The sequence below is a fragment of the Schistocerca cancellata genome, chromosome 9, assembly GCF_023864275.1.
Source record: "Schistocerca cancellata isolate TAMUIC-IGC-003103 chromosome 9, iqSchCanc2.1, whole genome shotgun sequence".
In the NCBI taxonomy this organism is placed as follows: domain Eukaryota; kingdom Metazoa; phylum Arthropoda; class Insecta; order Orthoptera; family Acrididae; genus Schistocerca; species Schistocerca cancellata.
The window spans coordinates 14165421-14185931 of record NC_064634.1 but is presented as its reverse complement, the minus strand read 5'-3'; the positions used below and the strand labels follow the sequence as shown (position 1 = coordinate 14185931).

Genomic DNA, 20511 nt, shown 5'->3' with positions numbered 1-20511 from the left:
TGAGTACCCATTTCTTTGGATCACTATTCCTGGGTGTTAAAGTTCTTCAGTGGGGCTCCTCTTGTCTGAAAGTGTTCTAGCTCAGCAAACCAGGGTCTTCAGCACTGGATTCCTTTGTGGCTGATAGTGATGGCTAGAAGTGTGGAGATAGATAAGTGTGTGTAGGTTTTCTGTGTGCACATTCACTCACCGATCAGATTGTTCTCCTCTTAACTAATTCATCGAAAGGTAGCTGGCCCTCTTTTTCAAGCTTCATCATGAATTTTCTATTTAAAATCTGTCCATCGTAATATAAAATTCCTGATAGAACTTAAAAAAAAGGCTAACTATCCTACCTTTACATGTTATTAAGAGAACGGCCAGATTCCTGGATACAGTGTCTGTACACTGAAGAGCCAAAGCAACTGGTATAGGCATGCATATTCAAATACAAACAGGCAGAATGCGGCGTTGCAGTCGGCAGCGCCTATATAAGACAAGTGTCTGGCTCAGTTGTTAGATCGGTCACTGCTCTTAAAATGACAGGTTATCAAGATTTGACAGAGTTTCGATGTGGTGTTATAGTCAGCGCATTAGTGATGAGACACAAGATCTCAGAGATAGTGATAAAGTGGGCATTTTCCCATATGACCATTTCATGAGTGTATCGTGAATATCAGGAATCTGGTAAAACATCAAATTCAGTCATCGCTGCGGCCGGAAAAAGATCCTGCAAGAACAGAATCAACGGTGACTGAAGAGAACTACCTAGTGTGACAGAAGTGCAACCCTTCCGCAAATTGCTGCAGATTTCAAAAAAATAGTTCAAATGGCTCTGAGCACTATGGGACTTAAGGTCTGAGGTCATCTGTCCCCTAGAACTTAGAACTACTTAAACCTAACGAACGTAAGGACATCACACACATCCATGCCTGAGACAGGATTCGAACCTGTGACTGTAGAGGTCACGCGGTTCCAGACTGAAGCACCTAGCACTGCTCAGCCACAGTGGCCAGCTGCTGCAGATTTCAATGCTGGGCCATTGGCAAGTGTCAGTGTGTGAACCATTCGACGAAACATCAGTATATTCCGATGGAGTTGAGCAATCCCATCAAGACAGTGCAACACCCCACATGTCCAGAATTGCTGGAGTGGCTCCAGGAACTTCTGAATGTAAACACTTCATCTGGCCAACAGACTCACTAGACATGAACACTATTGAGCATATCTGGGAAACCTTGCAACATGTTGTTCAGGAGAGATCTCTACCCCTTTGTACTCTTACGGTTTTATGGACAGCTCTGCAAGATTCATGTTTTCAATTTCCTCCAGCACTAATTCAGACATTAGTAGAGTCCACGCCACGTCATGTTGCGGCACTTCTGCGTGCTCGTGGGGGCCCTACATGATATTTGCCAGATGTACCAGTTTCTTTGGCTCTTCAGTGTAGAAAAAATATACACACTGAGCTCCACCTCCAGGCCTCACGCCATCACCATCTGTCACAAAGAAATTCAGTGAGAAAGGCTAGTTGTAGAACTGGAACTCTTTCGGACAAGGAGAACTTCATCTTAGAATTATAACACCTGCTTGCTGTACAACTGGCAAATAACATTTTACTCCCTATATTTTATTGATACTGCCTTCAGAATTTGTTTCAAAATTGTCAAGAACTTTCCATAAATCTACAAATACTATAAACTTAGCTTTGCCCTTTTTTAACCTGTCTTCTACAATAAGTCGTAAGGTTAGTATTGCATTACATTTTCCTAAAAAAAATCCCCAGAACTCATTTTCCCCCAAGTTTGACATCTAACAGTGTCTCCAGTCTTCTGTGAAGAGTTTGTGATGGTACTTCGCAAGCAAGCGCTGTTAAATTGGTGGTTCTACAACATTCACACCTGTCAGCACATGCCTGTTATGGAATTGAAATTATCAGTCTTAGTTTGCTAGTATTTCACCAGTTTCAGACAACTTCTCCATCAGGTGGAGCAGTTTTGTCATGACCGGCTCTCCCAGGAATCTCAGTAATTCTAAATGAACGTCATCTACTCCAGAGGCCTTGTTTCAACTCAGTACAGTTCTCACTGAGGCAGTATAATATGCAATAAGACACATTGCAATAAAGGCCATGCTGTGTGATACTTATCTGTTCAACAATCGTGTTCCCAGTGGGGCGAAACAATATGCAATATGATACATGGTGCGATTCAATATATGACAAGCAACAAGACAAAATGAATCACTTTTTTACCTCACGTCCAGTCTTGAGCTGTTCTGAAGAGGACATTATTATTGCTATTTTTACTTACCATTATGTAAAGCTCAAAAAACTGAAAAAAAGTAAAGGAAGTATTGGGTGCACCTATACAGTGCTGTTAATGTCCAACAAAGTTTGGGTGTAGTTTCCTGTGACACATCTGAGGATGAACACAAATTCCACTGTATGAGTCCAGATGAGGCACAGCTTATAATTAAAGGCTTTGAGGCAGAGCCAACCTAAAATATATATTAAAATAAATTTCTCAGTAGCGTATTATGAAATTTAAATTATCAGAACATATTTCACATATTTCCTATGATGTTGTTGTTGTTGTGGTGGTGGTCTTCAGTCCTGAGACTGGTTTGATGCAGCTCTCTACGCTACTCTATCGTATTTCCTATACAGATTTAAATATTGCTGATTTTTTTTTTTTTTAACTGTTTATATGTGATGTCACCTGATATTTTTCGAACAGGTAGTAGCCTATCTTAAGGCTGCCCCTTGAAATACGATTAGCATTATGTAGCAAAGGTTTAGGGGTGTGGTTTCCTCGAACTGCACCTTGTATGGGTGCCCCCGAAGACTGTGGTGGTTCAGCCTAAGGGTGTCCTAGCATCCTGCAAACAGTATCATTTTCCACCGCTTACGTCAAAACGGAATAAAAACTTTTCTGAAAGTTTACTGTTGAGTCCTTGTCTCTGTGTATCTCTGTTGTACTATGATGTGCCTATAATAATTGTTTATTATATTGTTTTGATAGTGTTCGAGACACTTACTTTGTTTCTGCCATTGGCTGTTTGAACCACCACTAGAATGAGTTTGCAAATGTCTAGCCAGAGTGCACTAGAGTACAGTAACATAAGTGTCACCACCTAGCAAGTGTTTCATGGATGATTAGAAGAAAAAGTGCATGAAATATACCCCTTACAAGAAATATGTCCCAGTTTCTTTGCTTGCTGACTGTGGGTAATGTTTGTTATTAGCAAGTTTCTTTTTGTGACTTCATTATGCATGAGTTTAGTGAGTTTTACTTTCTTGCAAATAACAGCAGCATATGAGTAGTTCAAGAATATGAATTCATTGTGCAATTTATCAGGTAAAATTTTGGAACTTGCAGTTAGGATGAAAATGAAGTAAGCTGGTGCACTCGGATTCAGTGTAAACATGTATAAAGAACAAAAACAGTGTAAATCCAGGTAAGGGTTTACACACAATTGTAACAGAGCAATATCAGGGTTGTCACAAGTTCTGGAAATGGGGGAATATCGGGGAATTTCAAATGTGTCAGGGAAATTTGAAAAGAATCCTGGAAAAATCTTGTTTGTCTCAGTAGATGAAATGGTTTGTTTACTGAGATTTCGTGCATCATCACTGGTTGGTCACAGCTGAGCAGGTGCGCCACTTCCCTACTCCCTCATTCTTACTGTTTCTCCTATTTCTACCACTACCCTACCCTCAGCTTGCAGTCAGTGTTGCCATCGCTTTTTGCCTCTAGTCTACCAGCTGCCAATGACAGGCAGGGAGGCATGGGGAGTGGTTTGTTTGTATCTGATTCTCAGGGACTGTTGACACAGTGACCGTAGACAGTGGTCTCGTAAGTATGAGTTGTGTCTGAGTGATAGTGTGAATTTGTGTCTGAGTGATTGTGTGAATGTGCGTGTACTCTAGTTTGCTCACAAAGGCTATGGCCAAAAATTTAGTTGTGAGAGTGGGATTGTCTTTCCTACCTGCCTGCGGCTCATCAATCATCTTAACAGTGAGTTGCTACCCATTGTCATTAGTATTGATTCTCAGAGTATTCATGCAAGTTATCTGTTGGATAGATTGATCCACCATTGTCTCATTTCATCAACATGGTGTCTGTTACATATGAGTCACTGGCCAAATTAGTTGGCTTCCATGACAAGCCAAAACCACCCACTTCCATGAAAGGCCAAAACCACAGGCCATTTCTGTAGGTATCTCTAATGGATAGAGCCTGCCAATCTGAAGCCCATCATTCCCACTAACGTGCATGCCCTGCCCGTCAGGTCTAGTCTCACTGATCTGCCTGCAGGCCAGATCTGTTTGTGTGTGGTGTAATGTGGCGGATTTACTTGGTTTATCCATGGACCCAGGACTGCGGTGCTCCTCGGCAGGTCAGAGACCGTGGGCGATGGATTTCAGGAATTGCAACTCTCACATCAAAAGTGCTTTGTACAGTGCGGCATTTTATAGACATTAATTCCAGTACATTTTGGCACTTCAAAAGTAGTTTATATATTAGAAAGTATGGACAATAAGAAGAAAATTGTGGCAGTTGCTGGCAGTTTGTGCACTATGTACTCATGTGTTTCTTGAAAGAAAAATCACACAATACCTGTAAAATAATAGACATAACACAGTGGGTAATAGCCAACAATAATGAATATAGTAGAACCAACATTTTATTGTCAGTCACCTATAGTGTTAAACTCTTCCCCACCTTATACACTTCTTTCATGAGGCCTACTTTCTTGTAAGGTTATTTCTGAAAGCAGTGAAGGTATTTTAAATCTGTCTTAAGACTCCAATGAAATGCATATTTTTGTCAACAAATGTATTTCATCTTATTGAAATAAAAATACATCAGTAGTCTCAATGAAACATATATACCATTGATGTGTATGGCAACTGTAAATTTGTATGCTTCTGATTCGAGAATAAAAAACCATTTGGCTTGCTTTCTCCATCTAAAAGAGTTCATTACAAAAGATGTTGATGTTAGTATTAAGTTGCACTCACACATTTAAAAATACAGAAGTCCTTAGATTTTTTGTCAACTTATGTGTTCACTTACCCTTGAGATCTCAAAATTTTCTTCTAATAATTTCCGGGTATGCAGCCGGATCCCGTCGACATTCTGCCACGATATTTCGGCCCAGAGACGTCCGGCCATCATCAGGTGAGTACACAACTAGTTGTGTACTCACCTGATGATGGCCGGACGTCTCTGGGCCGAAATATCGTGGCAGAATGTCGACGGGATCCGGCTGCATACCCGGAAATTATTAGAAGAAGAAATACGCCGGGAAAATTTCAGAAGTCACATCTCAAAATTTGTCAGGGAAAAATGCTAAAACTTGTCTGGAAATATCAGGGAATTTCACTTGAGGAAACTTGTGGCAACCCTGAATGTACAGAGCAGCTGAGGGGTTGTGTGCCCTATATCACTTAAAATGCATATTTTTGTATAATACACAAGTCGAAATGTGACAAATATGGTCTGTACACTTCCATGATGGTTGCTCATGTTACTTATGTCAGCTAATCACAACACAAGATCCAGGACATCATTGAAGCATCACTGTTTCATCATGTGAACTCAAAAACTGCAGTTTGATTGCACAAAACATTAAATGTCTGAAGTTTAGAAGCTAAAATACCAAAAACTATAAGCATGCAATGGAGGTAACATACATCACATAAAGATCCCTCCAACACACATCTTTTACAATAATTTGTTGTGGTAAACTGTCAGGAAATGTGACATTGGGGGTTAAACAAGCTACCTATAGATTTTATCTTGGACTTAGCTTTTGATGTTATTAAGTAGTTGATTATGAAGCAGAAAGAAGATACAGTATGTAAATGTCTGACTAGAGTGAGATATTTCCCCCCTCCTGAAACCCTGGTTGTGGTGACAGACTGATCTGTAGCGTAGCCTGAGGTGTAGGTTACTTCCGATAATGTTGCAGCCTTCCCCAGTGTCGAAACCGTGAGCTGCACCTGGCCCAGACAGTTTCAGCTTTTTGGAGCATCTAGTATCAGCTACTCTGACAAAGCAGGACACAAATTTTTTACTTGTTGTTTCTCCTGATGAGAAACTACTCTTTCCAATAAGGTAAGTTTGTGAAAGTGTTAGAATGCTGCATGAATTATTAAGTTTTAGTACGGCAACCTAATGTGATACTTCATTCAGTGAAGTACATATACAGTTAATGGTTAAAAGTTTAAAAGGTAGAACTGATTAGTATTTTAATGTAGTATCTTAATGATTCAGCTTCAGATGTAGTCACAAGAAATGTTGAGGTCGATGTTGTAGCTGTGTGGAGTTAGAAAAGATTTGAAATGTAAGAAGCTCATGATGATCAGGAAAATTCCATCTCCTCCTCTGTTTCATCCAGCTGTTCATTCAGAAGCAACAGGAATTTTGCATTTTAGAGTTCTTCTATTCCTGTTACTAAATTTCTCGGACTCTGGAAGCATGGACTGAAAGATGGGGGGGGGGGGGGGGGGGGGGGCGGTCACCATCATCAGCTGATGACTCTTGATTTTTTTTTTTAATTATTAAAAAGTTCATTTCCAGTCAGTTGTCAGTTGGTAAATGCTTTTTTGGCATCACTCTTGCTGGCTTCAGCTTTTCTGTTTAAGGAAGGCAGTTGTAGTACCATGTCGCATTCAATCACATCATGTGTTTCTCCTGACATTTGACAACTCTCCACATTCTGAGGGCCTGTGATAGACCGTGTTGCACTTGAAGCTACTGTGCCATCCCCATTTTCCTCGAGTGGAGAGACATTCCCAGAAAGGGAGACCTCTTCATGTATTGGAAAAGAAATGAGTGGGGGGTGGGGGGTGGCGCAAGTGATGTTTCATTGACTTTTACGAATCCTGATTTTGGAGGTTTCAGAAATTTTTCAAAAGTAGTGCAGGTGCTTTCCAGTGATCACAGCAAATCTGTTCTGAAAATGACGGCAAAATAAAGTATATACGAAGTAGCAATATGTTTAAAACTATGTTTCTACGCTTCGAAACGACCTGACAGTTTTATAGACAAATGATCACTTATTTGTATGTAAGATGTAGGTATTATGTGTATTTTTCAATATTTTTTATTGAAATATTTAATTTCTAATACTGCATTAGAAATGTCCCATCAACTATTCTTGCAGGGAGCAACTTTCAATACTTAGACCTATAGTTACATAAATGAAAAGGTACCGTTCGTAACGTTGTTCGACCAACATGTGAAGCTTCTTGGACTCATCTGCAACCCCCATTTATGCCTGTCCTAGATAAAAATATGTAGGAAGTTATTGCACATTGATAAGCCGAGCTGTGGAATCTGCCAAATTGTCTGTGTCATTGACAGCAAACACATGTGGGTAATTGAAACACAAATTACAAAGGCTATTTTTCAACTGTGCTGATGGCTATTGCTGATGCAAATGGCAGATTTACACCGATTGAGTTGGTGATCCTGGAGGGAACGCCAGTGGAATGGTATTTTGCTACTCTTTATTGATAGACAGTCAAAAGTATGCAAACTGAATGTCCCAGATCCTTCTTGTGTGCCAGGAGATTCAGATGATAAGCTGTTCCTTTACTGCTTTCACTTTAATTCAGTACATAATCTGAATGTTGCCAAGAAGCATGTTGAATGATGTGAAAAGAATTTTCTGTTTTTATGCCATCATTGCATACAACAATTACTCTTGAACTGTATCGTCAACTGTTCATTGAATCAGCTACAGGCAAGCTGCATGTTTGAATGTACTGAAACTGGGGCTTGTTCAGTCTGTATACCAACAATTAATGTTTTCAGAACCTTAAGTGGGCTTCACAAATTAGTTACAAATGAAGTAATTTGAGAATACAATTAACATTTCACAGTGACAGACCAAAAACATAGATTTGTTATCTGAACAAGGAACTGCAACAACAAAAATAGGGAGTTAAAAACAATTGTGCAGATTTCACAGCAGTTTCTTACCTGTTGTTTCATTTCTGTTGCTATCTTCCTCCATGCTAAGCTGGTCACATGTGCCCTTGAATATGATTTCACTGTGTAATTCTGTATATAAGGTCTTTTTCTCAACAAGCTGGACAAAAATGATCATCTTTGACCAATCCTTGTGCGTGAGTGACAAGTTCACTAAGTACACCACAGAAGGAAGTGCACAGGTCAAGACATCTTTCGAGCTTGAAAGCGTGTATACAAGAAATTATTTCTGTATGTATTGTCAACATACAAAACAGAAACATGAGAGAGCTCTGCCATAGCAAACAGCAATACCTTCACATTTGGCATGTCATGGAAAATGTACAATATGTATTGCATACTTCCTCAAGACTGGAAAGGGTCACGGCTCTCCTTCCAGCATTAAAAACAATTTCAGAATGTTAGCTATACTTTGTACTCGGCAGTGTATGCTCTAAAATGCATCAAACATAAACTGATCAGCAACCACATTTTTCAAACTTTTCAAAATATGTGCAACGTTTTACTTTATCTTGAAGTATCACAGTGACTATGGGCAGTAGCAAAATTAAAACCAGTTCATTATCGAATTGTCATGTCAGAGTATAAAATGCAGAAAAATCTACTTTGTTAACAAATAGTTTCTTTGAAATTGAATGTCAAAGACTGCATAGTGAACATGTGTGAATCCCAAAACAGTAGTTTGTAATGTTTTGCTCAAAAAATAAATGTTCTTCTAAGAAACTAATTACAGGGATGGGTATAGGTTTGCTACATCGACATGAAACAATTTTTTAGGTACATTTGATGATTTGAAATTTGTTGCCTTGTATATTGAAAGACACAAGTTGCGTCGAGCAGTCAGCACTTTGTGATGCGCTGGGCAATATGACAGAGGTACGTATCAGTGTTGTATCGTTGTTGTCCCAGTGTGAACCAATTAAATCAATTGCACTGTGTTTCTAAGCATTTCACTGATGTCGGTCGCTTCCGTGTTGTATTGCAAGTATCGTATCGCATCAGTGGGAACCATGCTTTAGACCTTTCAGACCTGCCAGATTCTTGTTCATTTATTTTTTCTTCCCTTATAGTATTATCTTAAAGTTCATTCCACACTGTGTAGCCTTTCTACATTTTAATTTTTATGTATTTATTTTTTTTTTTAATATATTCCTTCCATCTTGAGTTTTCCATTCTTTTCTTACTACGGCCTTGCCATCTGAGATCTTGATATTCATGTGGATGTTTCTCTATTCCCCAAAGGTATTTTTAGTTTTCTGAGTTGTAATAGCTCTCTCCCATAGTCATAGATCCATCTGCAACCTCGAATTTGTTCTCTAATCATTTGTGCTTTGCAATTTGCACATTCTGTCAGTCTCATTGTGTAGATTTTTTTCTTTTTCTTTTGCCTGTTTTATTGTGCCGCATTTTTATATTTTATCCTTTCATCAGCTAAATTTAATTTATTGTATGTTATCCAAGGATTTGTACTAGATGTTGCCTTCTTGCATATTTGATACTCTGCTGCTTCAGTGTTTCGTTTCTCAAAGCTACTCATTTGTCTTCTGGTACATTTCTTTCCCAAATAGTCGATAGTTGCCTAATGCTACTGTTTGAACTGTTATCAATTTCTGTTCTTTGAATTTATCATGTCCCATCCTCCTCATTTTCCTACCTTTCTCTGATTTTTTTCAGATTAAATCTGCCGTTCATAACTAATAAATTATTGTGTTTTCAAGTTTAAAATCTGGTTTTGAAATCTCTGCCTCAAAATTATATTATCCATCTGAAACAGTCGAGTGTCTCCGGGCTCTTTTCACTTGTACATCAGTCTTTCGTGATTCTTGAACTTGTCTTAAACAGCTGGTGAAGGCAATTTGGATTCCAGCGATGAGAAGGCAGGAAGGACACTCGCATAAAGCAGTCCAGCACATGGTAGTTGTGTCATCTGGACAGAACATAAACAAGGAAGTTCCTTCCAGAAAAGTGTATCTCCCTGGGCTCCATACTCTTCTATTTCAGAACATTGTTCAGTTAGCAAAGGAAAAAGGACTAGAATCAAGATTAAGAATCTACAGTTAGTTGAATTCATTAATGTGGCCATAGCAATCCTCCTTTTATTAGCTGTTGTCAAAATGTTACATTAACTCAGTGCACCTGCTGCACTTCACTTAGAAATAGTGTGTTACTGTGATGAGTACCTGAAATTGCTTGTGGCTTACTACCTTAATTTTTATGCTGATGTATTTGGCAAAGCTGGCTTTGTAATATTCTGAAATACTGCTATTTTAAAAATGAGTCAATTTGTTTCAGATACTCAGGGATGGGGAGTGAGCCCTCGAGGTGCAGGATATCTGTTTGGATCTGATGTAGTGTCACAGTTCAATGCTTCTAATAACATTGACATGATATGTCGAGCACATCAACTTGTCATGGAAGGGTATAAGTGGCATTTCAATGAGACAGTTCTGACTGTGTGGTCAGCTCCAAACTACTGTTATCGGTAAGTAGTACTTAATAGTGATAGTAATTCTACTCTGTATGTTTGTCACTAGCATTACTTAGTGAAGCATCACAAGGATATCTTGAGGGTTTATTAAGTTGCACGCAAATGGTGTCATTGCATATGCTGATACACTTTTTAACTCAAATTTTAAAATTAAAATCTAAGTTGACAGTTAGAAGCCAAATATATTACCTCTGAGCCAATAGTAATTGGAAACATTAATTGTATATTGGTGGAAGAGATTAAAACTACCCCAAGTGGAATCAGACGCACTGTTCGTCAGACGCAAGCACACCTTTTACTGGAAAACTTCAATGTAATTGCAATACAGCTACCTTTTGAGTAATCTGCCTATTTTTCATTTTGTAACCTACCTAAGTTGTGAATAACAATGTGTGAATAGTTAAATTATTTTTATAGAAGCAAGTCACAGTAGTAGGAAATTGTACCAAAAAGTAGACATACTATCAGAGGATCAATGTTTGGTACAGGGATTTGCAGTTGACCCTCAACATACACAAATGTAACATATTATACAGCAAAAGACCCAATATGGATTGGTTATACAATTGCAGAACAATCACTGGAAACAATCACATCCATAAATTACCCAGGAGTATGCAGATAAGTGATCTGAAGTGGAACGACCACATAAATCTTATCGCGGGTAAGGCAGATACCAGGGAGATTCACTGGAAGAAACCTTAGGAAGTGTAGTCCACCCAGAAAGAAAGTAGCTTACAAAACTCTTGCTCGACCAGTACTTAAATATTGCTTGCCACTCTGGGATCTGTATCAGATAAATTGATAAATCAAATAGTGGAGATCGGAAGAATACCAGCATGTTTCATTAAAGGTTCATTTAGTAAGCATAAAAGCATCATGGCGATGCTCAGCCATCTCCAGTGGCAGATACTAGGAGATTCATTCTGCATCACAGTGAGGTTTGCTGTTAAAATTCTGAGTGTCTAAATTCCCAGAAGAGGCAACCAATATATTGCTTTCTACTGCTTATGTTGTGAACAGACTGTGAAAAAAGAGATTCAGGCTCACATGGAAGCTTATCAACAATTGTTCTTCCCACAAACCATTCGTGACTGGTACAGGAAATGGGTGAAGTGGCAGTCGTACATGGAATAGTCCCTGCCACACACCGTTTTGCAGCCTTCTGATTATAGATATGTCTTTCATTCGGCTTTGGTAAATTTGAAATGTGCTTCATAGTAACTTTTATTTGTGATGTTCGTAGTGTTTGTCTCATGTTTCATCTCAAACTATGTCTAGCATGATGAATGGAACAAGCCCAACTTCGAAGTGAATTGGAGGGGGGGAAAAATGGTTTACATCAGCAAAGCTTACTAATTTGTGTTTTGAGTGGGGGAGTGCTGTGTGTGTATGTGGTGGGGGGGGGGGGGGGGAGAGAGAGAGAGAGAGAGAGAGAGAGAGAGAGAGAGAGAGAGAGAGAGAGAGAGATGAGGAGAGAACAGTACACTGTAGATTATGATGAGAGGGGCACAACAGAACTGTAGGCACCTGGAAAGAAGTGCCCAAGCAAGAAGCAAGTAACAGCCTTGGATGATTTCCAGAAAGGCTCCGTTTGTTTTAATATATTTAACTACTATAAGAATAAGGAACACACAGTACTTCCAAAACTGCTAATGTTGCCTTTGAAAAGATATCTTTGTAAATGCAGTAAATTTTCATAGAGTGCAGTGCTGAAAGATTCAGTTGTTCATGGGTGAAAAATATTAATGGGAAGGACAGATGTTGTTGAGTATCAGTGCAGAATCCTGTGGAAAGTTATGAGTGTAATTTTTGATAATAATGTGTGGTTAGAGGAGACAGTGGTGTTATCTGTTGTAGAAAGATGATACACTACTGTTAGATGATACACTACCGTTATATGCAAGTAGAAACAGGCAAAGTGAACTTCAGTCAGGGTGGCAGTACTGTCATGTTTACACTCGAGAAAAGAGGAGGTAGTAATAGCCTACACTCCAGTACTTTTACAAGTGGAGCACAATCACATGCTACACATCTGTATGCCAGTGCCCTGCATAGCACAGAAGTTGGACGTGTATAGGCACTTTTGTTTGACAGTACTCCTCAGGCACTATAACTTCCCTGGCTTTTATTCACAACGTAATATTTATGAATCCACATTTTGTTTAAATAAACCATTGGTCACTTTTTATGTTTCATTTTTTTTCATGAAAATCTAAAATTTTCGTTCTTCTTTAACTGCTGTCTTGTTTGTTCAGGATAATTCCTTTATTTTGGCACCTTTTATAAACAAATTTCAAGACAGAACACTTTTTCTCACAAGGGGAGGCACAGGTTTGGGAATGGGGACTGGAGACCATACTGAATAGTGATGTAGGTTGAAGTACCACCTACCTCACACTAAAGTCTGGAACCACAGTGCGTCATCATACAGGAGATATCTTCAAAAATCAAACGAGATAAATTTAGCTATCACCCACTAAAGTGGCACCAGTTTTCATAGCGCTCAGACAGCCGAGCGGGTATGATGGTAGATTGGCACACTTGGGGTCAGTATAAGTCATACGATAATTTCGTTTCTTTAAATTTTTGTTGAGTATGAAATTATGTTGACATATTTGATGGAAAAATAGGGAAAAAAACACTGAATTTGGCTATACTGGAACCTGTCACTGTGGCAAGGTGTCCGCCTTACACTGTTCATGGTGCAAAAACAGTTCTTTTTTTTATTTATTTATTCGTTCCATCTGATCTGATTGTACACAGTATGTTGCAGTTGTCGGAAAATATCAGTTAACATTGTTGCCAGTGTTTCTATGATGGGTATCACTTGTAAAAATCATAAGTTGCAATCTAACAAACAGAGATGTATACTCCTTCTGCCTATTAAAAATGAAACCAGTTGTATTTTAACTCTTTGTCATGTATTTTGTTAGTAATGTAATAATGACAGTTATTGTCTATTCTCAAAATTAAAAGTAGAGAGAAGAAATACAAATGAATAGGGTCAGGACCAAACCCAAGCCCCTCATCATATCAGAATAGGCCCTTACACATGTGGCTATCCACATGCATTCACATCCATCCACACAGATACTCCGCAGGCAGTCACATGGTGTGTATATGGAGGGTACCCTGCACCACCTCCAGGGGTTCCCCATTTGAGTTGCTGAAGCATCTCCGTAATATGTGTTGTTCGAACCTACCGGTAGCAAATCTAGGAGCCCATCTGTGAATTTCTTCAATATCTTCCTCCAGTCTGACTGACATGGTACGGATCTCCTTTACATGTGAACCACTCTTTCCCAAAATTCTGTCAATAAACCAAAGTTGACTGTTCAGCTTCCCTACCATAGGTCTCACAAGCTCGTTCCAGTTTATATTGCTTTGCAGCATTATGCTCAGATATTTAAACAACTTGACTGTCTCAAGCAGGACACCAGTAATAATGTATCCGAGCATTACGGATTTGTTCTTCCAACTCAGCCTTATTAACTTAAACTTTTCCACAGTTATCTGCCATTTGTCACACCAACTAGAAATTGTGTCTAAGTTGTCTTGTATCTTCATACAGTGACTCAAGCTAGACACCTTACCATACATCATAGCTTCATCAGCAAGCAACTGCAGATTGTTGCCAACCCTGTCTGCCAAATCGTGTATCTATATAGAGTACAACACCGGTCCTATCACGTTTCCCTGGGGCACTCCTGACGATACCCTTGTCTGTGACGAACACTCGCTATCAAGGACAACACACTGGGTTCTGTTACTTAACAAGTCTTCGAATCACTCACATATCTGTGAACTTATTCCATATTCTCATACCTTTGTTGGCAGCTTGTGTGTCAAATGCCTTCCAGAAATCTAGAAATATGTGTCTGTCTGTTGCCCTTAATTCATAGTTCACAGTATATCATGAGAAAAGGACAAGCTGAGTTTTGCATGAGCGGTGATTTCTAAAACCGTGCTGATTCTTGGACCTAAGCTTCTTAGTCTCAAGAAGCTTCATTATATTTGAACTGAGAATATGTTCAAGGATTCTGCAGCAAACCAAAGTTGGGGATATTGGTCTGTAATTTTGTGGATCCATTCTTACACTCGTCTTACATACTCACCTGTGCTTGTGCTCAGCGAGATATTCATGATAGTCAGGCTAGATAAGGAGCTAATGGCATAGAGTACTCATCGTAAAATCAAATTGGGATTCCACCCAGACTGAAGATATGGTTGCTTTCAAATCTTTCAGTTGGTTCACTATGCCAGGGTTGCTTATTATTATGTTGCCCATATGGGAGTCCATCTGATTGTAAATTGATGGTATGTTTGTACATTTCTCCTGTGTGAACGGCTTTTTGAACGTGAAATTTAAAACTTTGGCTTTTGTTTTGCTATCTTTGTGTCACACCAGACTGGTCAACAAGGGAATGAGTGGAAGACTTATATCTACGTAGCAATTTTACATAGGCCCAGAATTTTCTCGGACACTCTGCCAGACCTTTTACTAAGGTGTGACGGTGGTAGCTGTTGTAAGATTCACACATGCATCTTTTCGCAGATGCATAAATCTCTACTAACCTTTGTTTCTTGTTGTTTGTGCATTCTCATTTGAACCGAGAGTTCAGCAGCTTCTGCTTCCTCAACATCTCCCGAATTTCGTAATTAAACCATGATGACTCTTTTTCCATCCTTTATATACGTACTAAGCACACAACTCTAGACTATGATTTACAATCTGCTTGAACTTCGTCCATAATTCCTCTACATCCATCTTACTAAAACTAAGTGATGTCAGTTCACTGTCTAATTAACCATTGTTGCTATAATGACATTATGATCACTAGTCTTTGCTTTATACTGACATTTTTGATAAGGTCCAGCCTATTTATAGCTAAAAGGTCTAAGATATTTCCGTGGCTTGTGGGATTCAAGCTAGTTACTAAAGACAGTTTTCAGAAAATGTTGTCAGAAGTATTTCACATGACTCTCCGTCTGTATTCCGCCACAATGAATCGCAGTCTATGCTCGGTATGTTAGTTGCCTCCCACCAGTTTTGCTGATCTGAGTGTTTACACGCTATTGACCATAGACTTTCTTCAAATGACTCTAGAACTGTCGCAGGGGAATTGTGTGGCCAGTAAAAACATCCAACAATTAACTTGGATTCACCTACCCCTGTTATACGTAACCAGGTAACTTCACTGCCCCTCTGAACTTCTACCTCAATGGAGAGACTATTTTTGTGAACTGCAATGAACACTCCTCCACCCCACCCCATATGGCCTCTAATCTGTCTTTCTGATACGCATTACACCACGACACGCTAAATATCTCAGAACTTTCAACTTTGGGTGTCAGCCAGCTCTCGGTCCCAAGAATAATTTTAGTGTGAGAACTTTCCCGGAGGGCAGTAAATTCGGGAACTTTATTACAAATACTTCAATAGACTACTGATAAAATTTTGACATCCCACATGTCTTTACTCAATGCCATCTGACCTCCCTTACTGCCAATCGACTGGCGAGTGTTAATCAGAGCTGCTCAAACTACAGCACATCAGTGTTCAGCATTATTCTGACAACTGGCACCATAGTAACATGTCATAAATTCATATCGATTGCTTTCAGAGCTACTTTAGTGTGAGGTACCTGGCACCAAAAATTGTCACCATTCAATCTGTCAGTGTTTCTTTGCTGCCTGGAAGTGACGTAATCTGTGTACATTCTCACGAAATTAGGTTTCAGCTACATTGGCAACTTAGTTTTAAAAAAAATATGTTCTTGGATTCAAGATATAAAGATACAGTGTCACTATTGCAGTACACACTATGTTTGTCAAACTGAGTGAATCTCTGTTGCCTGGTGTAAGGAATATTCATTTATGGTCAGAATGAGTGCATGTGGGTAATGAGAAACAAACTGATGTATTCTGTTAGTGCTGAGCACATCCAATGAGCAGTATTTGTTTGGGCTGACATGAGCTATACATTGCAAAAACGAAGTTGCAGGTATTCGTGAAAACACCAGAAAAAATGTCTGACAACTCTCAGGAGAGACACCCAGTATATAGCAATAACAATTACTCCACAAGAAAATAGCAGAGGAAGGCATAAGACACTCACACTTGCGTGCGCATACAAACATTGTTTTAAAATTTGAGTTAGTAAACGGCGTAGTGCTACACTGAGCATAGTCTTGTTGTAGGTGGTATGCCATTTCTGTCTGATCTTTCAGTTAACTTCCTCATCCAGTCACTGGGGGGCAACCTAGATTTTAGCTTGGGACTCCAAATGGCGGTACAGCTCAGCATTTTTCATATTAGCAAATTGTTATCAGAAGTGAAAGAAACGATAAGTGACAGAAAAAAAATATTAGAACAGGGAATAGAAAACCAAACCTTTTGATTTGTAGCCTGGCCCTTCTCTATTTAGTCACTGAGCAAACCTTGAGACAAATGGCAGGTATAAGTACAGTACCAATGTCTAATAAGAGAGTAACTGTGACAAAACGCGTCTGTCTTCATTAATGAGTAGGTCACATTTCTGACAGAATGGTTGAAATTTATACAGAAAATGCCCTTTTCTGATCACATGCTTACTCCAGTAAGCATTAACATAACAAGCAGAATGGACGAACGGATGTGCAGACGCAGACACACACACACACACACACACACACACACACACACACACACACACACACTCTCTCTCTCTCTCTCTCTCTCTCTCTCTCTCTCTCCCCCCCCTGTTTGTATGTCAGATAGCCCACAGTTGGTACGCATATTGTTTGAAGGTAATATTCTTGCATTGTGAAGTTATAAACACTGTATTACAACACACAACTCTCTTCATAATTAGGCCCATTCGTCATGTGTTGTGGCCTAGTTGGCACTGGGATGCCTTTATACTTTCCCTTTTAATTTATGCATAGAAAATATTTATTTTCATTCTACTGGAGTTAATTTGACATAACTTTTCCATACAATTACATTACTGCATAGCATTAACAGTAGGTGTTAGCGTAACAATTTTTTTCTATATCGTATCTGTCAGAAAGTTCTTGTCAATACCAGCAACATGGCTTGTGCTGCTGATCGTGTCACTGTTTAGAGAAGTGTTCACTTATTTGCAGAGTTCTCACATTATTATTGCTTTTTCAGATGTGGGAATGTTGCAGCAATTTTGGAACTCAGTGAGCATCTACAAAGAGACTTCACAATTTTTGAGGCTGCACCACAGGAAAGTAGAGGAATACCATCAAAGAAACCACAAGCTGACTACTTCCTCTGAAGTGTTTTAGTGTTTAAGTTCATTCATGTGTGCATGATGTCAGTTTGAGATTGGGACGTAAGTCATTTCATCTGTGTACTTGATATGTAAAGAAATAGTATGAATGTGGATTATTTTATTAAATATCATCTTCAGAATAAATGTGATTTCTGGCTTTTGTTATAAATTTTTTTTAAATAAATATTTGTTTTCATTTTTATGTAAGATGTTTTTGAGATGAAGTTTGATAATAAGGCTGATAAAGTTATGTTCTAAATAACAAATGTGAAATTTTTCCATGTGTAAAAAATTACGACAAATCATTTCCAAAACTTGATCATTGTCTTTTGTTCATGCATTTAAAATTAAAATATGATTGCAACAAGATGTAATGTACTTTTGCTAACTATCATACACCATAGTGAAAGGACAGGTTTCTTTGGAAGATCTCTGGACTGGTTCATTTTCAGTAACATCAAGAAGCCGCCCTATTTCCCACTTCTTTCCAGACTTTATTGTTCCTTGTCTCTGTTGTAGATAACTCATGTACATACGTTTACCATACTCTGAAGATGTTCCAGACATCAGGACATTCAATTAAAAAAAAATTGTGCCCTGTCCATATAATTCATGTGAATTGCAAGAAGCTACTGATATCAAGTTTTTTTGTTTTTACTCCACTTTATAGTAGTTACCAAGTTTTTTCAGACATAAATGGTTATAAAAACACTTTTCACAGGTTAAGTGTGAACTATATTGCAGTGTGGCATGGTGTCGTAAATATATTGATTGTATAAAATGCTGTTTTTCATTATACTCCTTCCACCAACATAACTTACATACATTCTGTAATTAGACTAAGGTGCTGAAAGCAGCAACAGTGCTTCTACAAGTACATTTAACTTAATGTCCCTTTTTTATTTAAAAAATATCACTTCCGTTAATTGTGTTAAATGACACTAAGTAGTGTTAACAATCTGATTTGCAGCTGAGACTGTTCAGCATTGTTTCATATCTCTTGAAACTGTGGAATCTGGCAGGCAACCTAGTGTACAGTGCATGCAAAATGCTGTGGTCGCTAGATGTGCAGTCGGTTAGGGAAGTGTGAAGAGAGCAGCAGTGGTGAGGGCTTGCTCAGAGCACTGTAGGAGATATGTCAAGTGTTGGAGAGGAACACGCCATTCTGAACTGAAGCCTATGCTCACATTTTTTGCAAATTTTAAGTGGGCCCCATCAACGCCCACACTTGCATGGTGACCATTCAAAAAGACCTACTGTCACCCAAAAAAGAATTCTGCCGAAAATGCAGCAATTTATTTTCGCCTGGCTTATTAAACATTTGTAACTTTCAGAGAAGCATCATGAGTTGTTAATTTTGAGTGAAACTTACATATTTCTCTGGTTGCCATGTCAAAATTTGCTTTTTGTGCCTAAACACAGCAGAGTTTACACTGTCTGACCTCACTAATATGTTGTGCAGACACAATTGCCAAAATCTCATTTCGATATCTGAAACCATTTATGAAATATGAGGAATGTTGTCGATATTTCACTCTGGCTTTATTGCGCGATTGCAAATGAGTGCTACATCAGAACAGTTTCCTCAAGATTGGTGACAGGCAGATACCAACCCCAAGTCTAAAGTAAAATTCAATATGTTACCCAAATTTCATATACAACAACATATTATGTAATATCCAACAAATGCAGAATCATAGTGACCTCCATTTTTCATTGCACACTTCCCCAAATTTCGCACAGTGTCTTAATTTCATGTAAATATCACAATAATAATGACTATTAAAGAAACCGGTACAATGTCACGAACCTTACATATAAAGCTTAAGTGAAGCAAAAATGAAATTATTTTCATCGATTAGTTTCCGTAAAATTGTTTGAGAAAGACTGCAGACTGTGCGCCTCGATTCTGTCATCCGTGACCTGCCGAAAGGTGGAAAACGATTATGGGCTTCCCCCTTCCGAACAAACGAATGAACTCACCCAGCACTTTGGATGAAAACTGGCCACTGCACATCAGCCACCATATCCTGCATGAGCTCTACATTGCGAAGGGTTGTCGAAGATCTTGGTGCCACGTGAGAGTCGGAAACCAATCTCTTCTACTGCTTTTTATTTAGAACATTAAATGGCAGAATTAGGATTTGAAGATAGGGTAATGCAGTTACAAAATTCATTACTCAACATCAGGTAGGCTATAGTAATGTTACTAAATTAAAATCTTGTACTACAGGAAAACAAGCAGGTGGGAAATTGGGTGTGGGTTTTATTGTAAGTGGATATATTAAAAACAGTATTGTGGATGTATGAGGGCGTGCGTGCTGAAAAGTAATGCATCCAAATTTTTTATGTAAACTCTTAAAGCTTTTAAGCATCACAAACATTATTATTAACATCTTATGTCTTTATTCTTCATGTCTACATATTTATTTGTCAACATAATCACTCTGGCAATGGACATGTTTCTCCTAATGAGACCACTTTGTTGATAGAGCCTGTAATAAAACATGGAGAAAAAACAATGTTCAGTCACTATCTAATTATTTTAAAACACATTACCAGCATTCAGCTAACCCTCCACGAGTTTGTTGGTTGTTTCTTTTTTACTGCTTTAACAGCAAAATATCAAAAATTAAACAAAGTTCAAGTAGGCTGGTATAAATTTTGCAAGTAATTATATGTATCTTCTGTAATCCGGGGTGCTGCTGCTTGATGCTGCTATAGGTTCATTTTGATGTTACTACATCGTCACA

At 38.6% G+C, this 20511-nt stretch overlaps 1 protein-coding gene across 1 annotated transcript in view; it reads left to right on the top strand.

The window, feature by feature from the left end:
• Positions 1 to 18539, top strand: part of LOC126100683 (serine/threonine-protein phosphatase 4 catalytic subunit) — a 36642-nt gene extending 18103 nt beyond the window's left edge. Inside the window, exons 6-7 of the mRNA XM_049911300.1 lie at positions 10278 to 10467; positions 17632 to 18539. Coding sequence (XP_049767257.1) covers positions 10278 to 10467; positions 17632 to 17761 — 320 coding nt within the window. The 3' untranslated portion in view covers positions 17762 to 18539. The remainder of the gene's footprint in view (positions 1 to 10277; positions 10468 to 17631) is intronic.
• Positions 18540 to 20511: the final 1972 nt, after the last annotated feature.